The sequence below is a fragment of the Astatotilapia calliptera genome, chromosome 17, assembly GCF_900246225.1.
Source record: "Astatotilapia calliptera chromosome 17, fAstCal1.2, whole genome shotgun sequence".
In the NCBI taxonomy this organism is placed as follows: domain Eukaryota; kingdom Metazoa; phylum Chordata; class Actinopteri; order Cichliformes; family Cichlidae; genus Astatotilapia; species Astatotilapia calliptera.
In genome coordinates this window covers 39,378,543-39,390,188 of record NC_039318.1, presented here as the reverse complement: position 1 = coordinate 39,390,188, position 11,646 = coordinate 39,378,543, and the positions used below count along the sequence as shown (strand labels likewise).

At 41.0% G+C, this 11,646-nt stretch overlaps 1 protein-coding gene across 2 annotated transcripts in view; it reads left to right on the top strand.

Moving 5' to 3' along the window:
• The first annotated feature begins 1,960 nt into the window (after positions 1-1,960).
• The window catches only part of tmtc1 (transmembrane O-mannosyltransferase targeting cadherins 1), a 91,412-nt gene continuing 81,726 nt past the window's right edge, over positions 1,961-11,646 (top strand). For both annotated transcript variants that reach the window (XM_026146481.1, XM_026146480.1), the window contains exon 1: positions 1,961-3,000. In XM_026146481.1, coding sequence (XP_026002266.1) covers positions 2,705-3,000 — 296 coding nt within the window. In that variant the 5' untranslated portion in view covers positions 1,961-2,704. The remainder of the gene's footprint in view (positions 3,001-11,646) is intronic.

Below are 11,646 nucleotides of genomic sequence, written 5' to 3'. Positions count from 1 at the left end.
TTTGAGTTTCATTAGTTATCTTTAATTCCAGCTGTGACTTCTGATAAGCTGAGAAGAGGGCACATGGTTGTTCCTTTTGATTCAGGGTTGATCCGGGGCACGTTTACTTTGCCATTACAGTTCTTTTATCAGGATATATATATAATACTATTCTGAAGTTACTAATTCCCTCAAAAGTAAAAGGCTGTCGAATGTTTCAGGTTGTGCTACAAGGGAAAGAGTATTATTTGAGAAAAGGGGGAGATGTTGTGTTTACAAGGTTCTATAATAAGGGAAGAAAATTAGTACATGCTGTTACCCTGTCAGACCAGGGGTGTCGCTAATGAGGCTGGGTAAGAGAAAGAGGAGAAGAAGAAAGTAGAGAGCGAGAACAAGATGGAGCTCCGCTGTAAAGCCTAAAATAAAATGTTGAACCCAGACGCCGCCTCCGCTGCCTGATTACACACCCAACAACCCTGCCATCAGTGGCACACAGCCAATCATGAGCATAATAACTGTTGTAACAGTGATTGTTCGCTTAATTTGAAGTGCTGTTTAATTTTGCTCAACAAAATGAACATTGTGCTTATGATTTTTGTATAATCTGTAAAAAAGAAAAAAGAAAAATGACCAAAGACTTAATGGTCAAACTCAACTTTTTAACTCTGAGGGAGATGGAGAATGAGCCTATTTTCAAAAAAAGTGGACTGTTTCTTTAAGTAGTATATTGTATATATTGTCAAAAGCTAAAGTGTACATAGCAGTTGTATTTTGTGTACTGTATCAATGACCATTAATTTCAAAGTCAAGTGAATGCTAATATTGTCTAATGTGAAATACTGTAAGCAAATGAATAAATAACCTAATTCTTGCTAGACCTTTGACTGTGTTTTGTTTGAATCCAACTGTGTTTGCAGATGTGATTAGATGCAGATGTTGTTACTTTTATTATTATTATGGCACTAAATACATTTTAACCTCCTAAGACCCGAACTCTTCCACGACATGCATTTTTAATTTCTCTTTGATATTTGGGCATATTGGGACCCGATGAATGTAAAAAAAAAAAAGAATTACCAGATTTTCTTTTAACTTATTTTTGTTTTTAAGAAAAATAAGAGCCACAAATGAGGATATTTGTTTAAAATTTTGATAGAACAGTAGCAGTATAATGTCCTCGGAAGTGGATATCAGGCCCTTGTAGAGCAAAATTGAGTATTTTGGTCTAAATAACCCAAAATGTGACGTCCACATATGTGGACGCCAGGTCCAAAGAGGTTAGATAAGGGATACTTTGAAATATATTCTACTGAAAGGTTGGAAATGTATTTTTCTTGAACGCAAATATCTTTTGAAATGTATTTTGGTTTGAAAGAAATATATTTTAAATTTCAAAAATATCTTTTTTTGGAGCATCACAAATACAAAATATATTTACCATATATTTGAAATATATTTTGGCCAGGAAAAATTTATTTTTTTACCGTATGGGGGAGTGGATTGTGAAGTACAATAGTGTCAGGACACAAAAGACCCGTACCGTAATATGCATAAGAATAGTGCAACAACATTTTAGGTGCGGCTGGCGGTGCGGCTAGCTTGACTGTGTCTTCGTAAGTGAGGGCTCACTTGACCGCGGTATTAAACAATGCAGTATGTCTTACAGATGATTGAAGCTGGTGAGAGCTCTGCTAGCATTAACCAAAAAGGTCTGCTTCCATAACAACCCTCCAAAAATACAACAACCCAGAAATACTGCACAGAATTGAACAGGAGATGTTAGAAACTAAAGTCTGTGTATCAGAAAATATGCTCCCTTAACAATAATAATAATTTCTCAGATGTGACGAGGCAGCAAGGTGTACAGAAGGACTCTGCCGCTTCTGCTGTTTGGGGTCCGGCTGGCACGGAGCAAGAGGACAGCTCACGTGAGCGCGTTCACAATGATGGGCTCGTGCAGTTTTGGCCCCGCCTGCATTAATTATCTGCGGCTGATATTTTAAAAGGCGAGAGAGGTATCGTCTCCTGCGCATGCGTCTGCAGGCGCGATCTGTGCTGATGTCGCATTCAGGTTCTTCACATAAGCTCGTACACGGAGGCTTCGTCTTGCCTTTGGTCCACCAATAACATCTATTAATAGACTCTTACATAGTAAATGGAAAAAAATTGCCCTTTCTTCCTCTTATTTCAGTCTTTTGTCGTGTCTGTTTATTTGTTAGCAGCAATGTCATACGTTCTGTTTTCAAAAATATAAGTCACACTAGGTGTACAACAAACCAAACAACATAATAACGATATTGCCAGCGATTTTGCCAGCGATTTTGCCCCTCCCCCTCCAAAAAAGACTAGACTCTAAGGGGGCAACTGATGTACTTGTCTTTGATGTTGTCAAGGTCAAGAACGACCAATCAAGTGCATACCTTTGTATGTAAACAAAACAGATTACTCTTTGGTTTGTTAATAGTAAATATGAAACAACTATTTATGAAAAGAGTAATGTAAATATAACAGAAATAAAAACAATAAAGACGATTTCACATTTTCTAATACTAGGAATGGCCTACTAGTAGGACATTCTCCCACAGAACCTAAAGGCAACAAAGTACATCTCCACCATCCCTGCTGTCCCCAGAACACAGAGCCGCTACACTCCAGGTGGAATGGACGTATTCTCTGCTACTCCCGTTCTCAGTCCGCCAGAGCCGCGGGGAAAGCCAGGCCCGACATGACAGCGTCTGCACGGGACAAGAAATTCTGCCAGCAGTCGCGGGTAACGGTCCGTCCGGAGACGGTGTGGGCTGCGGGTCGCTACATCGCGCTGGCCGCCCTGTGTATCCTGTGCTATAGCAACTCTCTCCACGGGGAGTTGGTGCACGACGATGTGTGGGCTATCGTCAACAATCCGGACGTCCGACCTGGCTCCAGCCTCAGAAACATCTTCAGCGACGACTTTTGGGGCAAGAGGATGGCGGACAACACGAGCCACAAGTCTTACAGACCGCTGTGCATCCTCACCTTCAAGTAAGTTCTCGGAACTCAGCCTTCCCGCCTTACCTGGAGCTCTGAACAGCAACACTTAGTGCTAGTCGTTCTGCTGGATCGACAGCTCCGCGATGTAAACGCGTGTTTCGGGCTGACGTCATCCAGCTGTCCCTCGTAGGGACGGGCTGCTGTAGCGAAATGCTGAACTTTGCAATAGCCGAACGCTGCTAACCCCGGCTATGTGCCGATACCAGGCAGGGTCTTCTCGGGAGGAATGTTACAGCGAGAGTCTCGCTTCCAGTTCTTTCTATGCAGAGTTGGAGCGTGCAGAGCAGCTTGTCTCAGCACATCCAGCCGTCCAGCCCACGTTACTACTTTGATTCAAGTTTCACGTATCGCACAGACATCTGTGGAACCTGTTGCGCAGGTTTTTAGGTGCTTGAAGTCTGGTGGTGTAGTTGGAGGTGTACTGTATGGGTGGAGATGTAGTAGTGGTTGGAGCGGTTTTGGAGTGGGCTGGTCTGTTGTGCTCGGGTCGTCGATGGATGGAAATAGCGAGGGTGGGGAGTACCCAGTCGGGCTTCCTTAACAGGGTGGGAATGTCTGATAAGGAAGAGCATAATGAGTAAACAGTCCGCACAATGGCCTCCAGATAAATGCTCACCTATGTTTCCATCATTCCCCACGTTTCCTCCTCATTAGGCAGTTTGTTAGTTCAAATCAAATCAAATCAAATCACTTTTTATTGTCACATCACATGTGCAGGCACACTGGCACAGCACATGCGAGTGAAATTCTTGTGTGCGAGCCCCACAAGCAACAGAGATGTGCAAACACAACAACACAAACGAGCAAAATACAAGAAACTAATAAATATATGTACAATATATAATAGTGTATGCATTTCTGGATGTGTATACTAAATATTTTCCTACGTGTGTGTGTGTGTGTGTGTGTGTGTGTGTGTGTGTGTGTGTGTATACACATTTTTACAAATTAAATAGTAAAAAAATAAAATAAAATAATAATAATAATAATAAAATATATAAAATATACAGAGTTGAATATGTGCAAAACAAGTGGCATTTATATACAGTGTGGAGTGCATAATGTTGAAGTTCCAGTAGTGAAGCTGAGGTGTCTATGACGTGTTCAGCAGTCTGATGGCCTGATGGAAAAAGCTGTCTCTCAGTCTGCTGGTACGGGACCGGTTACAGATAGGGTTGCCAACTCCCTGAAAAATAAATAAGGGACACCTCGTGGCCAGGGCCGGGCGACCCAGTTGTCTTCACCCTTCCCAGTGTGGTGAATTTTCTAGCTCTTTTTTTGTGTGTGAAATTATTTTTTTAACCATTTGACTTGAATTTGATTTAAGTAGATGTTTATTCTTTGTGATATGAACACATGTGAAACAAATGATCATTTAGCCATTTATTTTTAGCTCAAAATGACAACATTAACACAGTAAAACAGGTCTCCTTCTTAAACAGAAGCCTGTCATGCTTAACTTTTGAGAATATAAGTAAATCTTTCTTTAAAAGAACTCTGTCCTGCTTAACTTAAAATAATAGAAAACAATAGAAAGAAAAACATTCTTGTAACAGTGCACATTTAGTGCATTTAGTACAATTGGCTTCAGTTGAGGTATTATTTCAGCTTTTCTAATGCTAATCAGCTGCTCCTGTTTGTAAACCCGCTTGTTCCCATGATTACGCATCTTAACTCATCATCATTATTCATCTATGTATTACTTTTATGTATTAGTCATCTATTTGTTGTAATCATCTATCCTTGCAGTTGTTTATTACACAAAATAAATTATATTATCACACTTCTGGCCACATAGCGCTGATATTCACTGCACATGCCCATATTAACTTTTTCCAGCCAGGTGTTTTCCTTTTCCCATTCTTCCCTTTCTCTGAGGGGAACAAACATTGCTGCTATAATGCTGGGCTTACACTGTGCGGTTTTAGGCCCATTTTGAGCCGATTTTTGAGTGATCTTCATCGTGCATCGTGTAGTATACGTGGGGTAACGAGAAGCGATTAACACCTCACGACCAGCTCCCGATCATCAATCACTCGTGAGGGTCTCATCACAGCCGCTCACACTGCTCGCGCGCAAACACGTAAACGTTGGTGTAAAAGATGGAGCAGCACGGCTGTGCAGCGTGTGATCTGGACACAAGCGATGGAGGCACAACTTGTAGAACTTTGGAAAGCTCATCCGAGCCTTTTCGATGTGGCATCACAAAATTATCACGACCACAACAACCGTGAAAATAGTTGGATTTACATGCTGCTCAGTCACAGCTGCCTGATCATGTTTTTCATTAGCAATTTAGCAAAGTTGATGGTGGTGGTGTGTGTGTCTGTGTGAGTGTAATGCTGGGCTTACACTGTGCGATTTTTGGCCCATTTTGAACCGATTTTTGAGTCGTGCGACCGATTTGGCGATCGGCCCGATTTTGGCCTTCATCGTGCGTCGTGTAGTATACGTGGGGTAACGAGACGCGATTAACACCTCACGACCAGCTCCCGATCATCAATCGCTTGGTCGTGAGGGTGTCACCGCAGTTTGTCACACTGCGCACGCGCAAACACAAATGTCAGCGAAAAAGACGGCGCAGCACGGCTGTGCAGCGTGTGATCTGGACACAAGCGATGGAGGCACAACTTGTAGAACTTTGGAAAGCTCATCCGAGCCTTTTCGATGTGGCCTCACAAAATTATCACGACCACAACAACCATGAAAATAGTTGGATTTACATTGCTGCTCAATCACAGCTGCCTGATCAATGTTTTTCATTAGCAATTTAGCAAAGTTGATGGTGGTGGTGTGTGTGTCTGTGTGAGTGAAAGACGGAGAGAGAGCGACAGATTTTCTGTTATAACCTTCATTTTATGGAGGCACAGTGTGAGTACTCAGGTCGCATCAGAGCATCGGGCCGTATAGTGTGAGACCTGCATCGTGACCTACCAACTTTTAACCCCTGCGAGTCAATCGTGCAGTTTGAGCAGGAGCTGAATAACGCGACTGAAAAAATCGCACAGTGTCTGCCCAGCTTTAGGTGTACTGTCGTCCGAGACTTGCACCGCAGTGTCGGCGTTTGTTTCCCTGTTGGCCATGCTTCTTGTTATGGTCATCTGTTGTCTTCCGGTATTTTCTCCGTAAGCGACCTTTCCTCGACCAATGAGATGAGCGGTAATCTGAATTGTCATACTCGAATTGTCATAAGTGTGCTGTCAGCTCATTGGTCACAAATCAGGAGAGGGGCTGGGAATTATGTTTTCAAACAAAGCGTTAATTGCATTAACATTTATAGACTACTTTTGATTCTCACTGTATTACGGGACAAAGTGCGTCCCTTATTAGCTCAATACGGGACGTGTACTTGTGTTTCGAAATACGGGACGATTCCGTTTTTTAAGGGACGGTTGGCAACCCTAGTTACAGAGCATGGCTGTTGCGAGACATAAAGCTCTGGTGGGATACGATGGGCCATTAATCAAATCAGACATTTTATTCCTCTCTCATAGTGAGTGTGTGTTTGTTTGTTTGTTTTTTGTTTTTTTAAAGTTTTCCGTGTCGGTAAGCCAGCAGCATTTCAAAAGTTAAAAAAAGTATTTCCCAAATACTTCTCCCCTGCAGAATTGCTTTTCCCTTCGTCGTGAGCACGCGCTGGGCTATCCAAATCACGGACAAACAGTATCTCACAGTTGTTTATGTTTTTGAACCCATTTTGCAAAGAGAGGATTTTTTTTTTTTTTTGAAAAATGCATTGATAGCAATGTTGAATATTATAAGATAAGATAACCTTTATTAGTCCCACATGTGGGAAATTTGTTTGTTATTACACAGGAAAAAAACAACTACACGTAAAATAATTAGGCCTCTGCCTTTCTAAATGGAGGGACAGTAACTGCGTGTGTATATGTAAGCTAGGGGTGCAACATACACAAAATTCACGGTTCGGTTCGATACTTTGGTGTCACGGTTAGATTTTTTTTTCGATACAAAAAAATGTTCATGCCTTTTTAATTTGTCATTCATTAAAATTATAAATATATATTTTAGCTCAAAAGTACAGTTTTTAAATTTAATGTTGCTGAAACAACAAAATAATAAAAAAAAATAAATCTATCTGATCGAGAAATCCCTCATCTTTGGAAAAGAGAGTTTATTACAGAGAAATGGCTCTTTCCAAAATAAAAGCTCTACTATATGCTTCTTCTGGGCTATATTCTCAGCAGCATATTAAACATATCAGGTCCCCATAAGGAGAATCCTGTGCTAACGGCTGTCTAAATGACTCGGGTAAAGTTTGTAGCATGCTGCTTGTTGTTTTGTCTGCTTCCTCTTGTCTTTGCACTAGGATGATGTCGGAGTAAATGTGCAGTCATATTCGTTGTGTTCCCACTAGTGCTGTCAGCGTTAATCTCGTTAAAATGACTTTAACGCCATAACACAGCAAATCTCCGTTAACAAGTTACCGTGGATCCTCCCGTGCTTAGGGCTGGACGACGTCAACAAGCTAACTGCGCTAACGCACTAGTTCCCACCAATTGAGCATTGGGTGGCACATCCGACATACTGTTTTACTTTTGTCCATGACGCGCTTACCATCAGGGTCATGCTTCACATGAAAACCAAGATAGCTCCAAGCGCCAGATCTGAATGAGGGTGGGAGAGGTTCAGTTTCGGGTAGCGTTGAGGCAGTTGCCATGTTGCAACGAGCTTAGCTTCTGTCTTGCTAGCTTGCGCTGCGCTCAGTGGATCTGCACTCGACAGTGCAGCCTAGGCGGAGTAGTCGAACGCAGATCCACTGAGCGCTCAACACAGACAGCATCGTCAGAAGAAAAGTTGATAAAATAAATAAAAAAAGTTGTATTGTTCGATACATATGCGTACCGAACCGAAAGCACTGTATCGAACGGCTCAATATCGATACGAGTATCGTTGCACCCCTAATGTAAGCGTGTAAAACCTGAAGATAGAGACAAAATACTGTTAATCTGACTATCTGCCATTCTGCAATTCATCTCGTATAAACAATAACGTGGCGCAGAGCGTGACGTGAAAAAAGGCACATACATTTGACGCTGCGTGAAGAACTCTATATTCCTCGTCCACAAGTAAACGGCGTTTGGAATCACCGAAAACGAGATTTTTTAAAACTCCTTTTTTGGGTTGCGTTTTCAAAAATACCCGTGTAGGTGTGGACATAGCATAAAAGAGTTAGTAGTTTATTTTCTTACTACCTGTAATTTATTGCAGTTTACTTGTACTTGCTTAATTGTTTACTAAATGTTTGAGGTGTGAAATAAACTGCAATGGAGCAAAATATGGGTGTTTGTGGTTGGAGGATGTGTTTGTGCGCGGGGGGGTGGGGTCTAGCGAAAAAGGTTTGGGAACCACTGCTCTATGGAACACCAGGACTGCCATAATGAATTAATTAAATACACCATTAAATTATTAATTAAGCAAGCAAGCAATTTATTTATATAGCACTTTCAGAACGACTGTACACTTGACATGCCAGAAATGATACAATAAGTAAAAAAATATAAGATTATAAAAATGGTAAATGGCCTGTATAGTGCTTTACACATTCAGTCATCCACCCATTCACACACACATTCACACACTGGTGATGGCAAGCTACATTGCAGCTACCCTGGGGCGCACTGACAGAGGCGAGGCTGCCAGACACTGGCGCCACTGGGCCCTATGACCACCACCAGTAGGCAATGGGTGAAGTGTCTTGCACAAGGACACAACAACCGAGACTGTTGGAACAGGGTTCGAACCGGCAACCTTCCGATTACTCTTGAGCCACGATCGCCCCATATTTCCATATTGGACTTAATTGCCATATATATTAAAATGACATTTAAAGTAATAAAATCAGCACAAATAGCAAAAACATAAAATAGTATAAAATGATAATTAGAATTACATTTAAAACAATAAAATCAGCAAATTAGATTACAGCTACAATAACCTCACCCTAAACACCAAGAAAACAAAGGAACTGGTCATGGACTTCCGCAAAACAAGAACTGATCCCCCTCCCCTAGCCATAAAAGGTGACTATGTGGAGAGGGTGCCCTCCTTTAAGTTCCTCGGCACCCACATATCTGAGAACATTTCTTGGTCCACAAGCACATCTGCCCTGGTGAAGAAAGCCCAGCAGCGCCTGTCAGAACTCTTAATGCAAACTGAGAGTGTGAACAGACTTCTCCAACACATCCACTCTGACGCTGCTATTGCAACATCTCAGTCTTTCCATGTTCTGTGCAATATATTTTTTTTATTGGCTCATGTGCAATATCTTTGGTATGTGCAATATTTTTCGGTCCTGTGCAATATCTTGGTCTCAGTAAAATTACCATCTCTACCCTAAATGACCATAGCCCCTCCACCTGTATTTATTTATTTATTGTACTATATAACTGCTCTTGTATACAGACCCACAATGTTTCTGTTTCAGTGTTTCTTACGCATATGACAATAAAATGACAATAAAAAACTCTAAGTCTCTAAGTCTAAAACCATAAAATGTGTCATATGCCAAGGAGTAAAAATGGGTTTTAAGACGTGTTTTAAAAGTGGTCAGTGATCTCTCTAATGCGCTGGGGCAGATTGTTCCAGACATTAGGAGCAGCAATAGAAAAGGCCCTAGGGAATTAAATGTGGCAATATTAACTCATTCACTGCCAGCCATTGGCAGTGAATGAGTTAAACCCATTGACTCATTCACTGCAATTGACGGCTATAGACGTCAATGGCAGTGAATGAGTTAATTAAAATTGGAAATAATTAATTAAATAAATATTTATGACACATTTAATTAATTAATGACAAATTTAACTAGTTATTGACATATTTAATTCATTATCTAGTGATGTATTTATTTAATTCATATTGGCATTTTGTCCCCTTCTGTCAGCCTCACCCATCAAACTCAGGGGGCGGGGTTAACCCTGCCACTGCAGCTTCTCTAACATTTGATTGGTTGCTATGTAAAGTAAGTCAAGACAGGTCGATCCAGATAATCGATTACAACTGTGGATTCGGGGCAGTCAGGTATCCCAGAATGCATTTCAAATCACAGGCAGCAATGGTTGTGGCATAAAGTTTGAAAAGATCCCATTTTTCTGTCACCAACTACACTTTTAGTATTGTTTTAGTAGCAAATGTGTGATTTTTATCGTGGTGGAAGCAAAACAGGAAAAGTCGGAGTGAATTCATGACGATGTTTATGTGAAGCGTAGTTTGGATCTTCTTTTGCTGCTGGTTTGGTCAGTATTGTTTGGAGAGACATCAAACTAACAGCTTTAGAATCAGTGCAAAAAGGGCGTAAACACACAGCGCAGACCCGCGGATCAGAATCAGCGAGCTGTCGGCTTTCAGCCCCGACCGTCAGCTGAGAAAGGAGACATCTCACTGATTCTGATCCGCAGGTCCGCGCTGTGTGTTTACGTCTTTGTGCAGAATCCGTCTACCTGCTCTCATTTACTGTCTTAGCTGTTTGGTGGTTGTTTAAATTTTGTGATCTTTCACCTGAGATTCTGGCATTTCGGGCAAAATAAATTTATATTAAAAAATCGATTCAGGATTTTAATGAATCGATTTTACGTTATCCAAGCCAGAATCGATTTTAATCAATAAATCGATTATAAAAACCCACCCCTATATAGCACGTGTATTTCAGTAATAGCCTACTGATTTCAGTGTAGTGGTGAACAGTCACACAGCTCACGTGGGCGTTATCTGTGATACTCCTTAACTATAATTTATCCAAGTTAACTTCAGTTAACCATTCAGACGGTTCTTTTGCAATGACAAGCATAAACACTCATGTTGCTGGTAGGTTTCCGCTGTGCCAGCTGTTTACATTACAGCTGCTTATGCAGTAACCATGGTAACCACGGACTCTGAGCGGCTGGATCGACGGAGGTCAGACAACAATTTTACATGTATGATCTTAAAACAGGACACAGCCACTGTACGTGTTGGCCTCATATCAAATGTGAACGCAGACTGAGTCTATGTTTGACGTTTGTTTATATCTAATATCTCTCAAACATTTAAACAACAGCGAGTCTGCAGCTGAGGGAATACAAACTCAAACTGTCCGAACAGGTTTGTTAATTTTGTGATTTATTAAATGTATAACTGTTATTCTAATCTGCTGCTGAGTCTCTTACGCTGATGAAAATGCAGAAAACACAGATCACACCTGTTCAACCAATCACTTTCATTCCACTTTGATCTGCGACAAACTGACGGTTCATCTCTGTTACAGTGTTGCGTTAGACTGCTATATTTTTGTGTTCTTTATGCTGTAGATTTTCACGTCTCTGGAATAGTTGGCAGTAATACGGATGATTTCCTGTAAAATCATATAGATATGAGCCGTGACATATTCGTAGATGACAGTTAGATTAGTTTGATGCTGCCGACACGTTTACCCTCATGGTCAATATTCACAATAAAAATATTAGCTGAACATCATGAAGTCTGTATGTGATTCACAGTGTCGAACAACCTTGGTACAGTTAAGGCTAGCAGTTACTACATGACAGAAACACCAATGTTATCTATTTTAATAAAGTTTATGTGTATATACACAGGTCACGCTGATTATTGAACAAAAACGGTATTTGGTGACACACA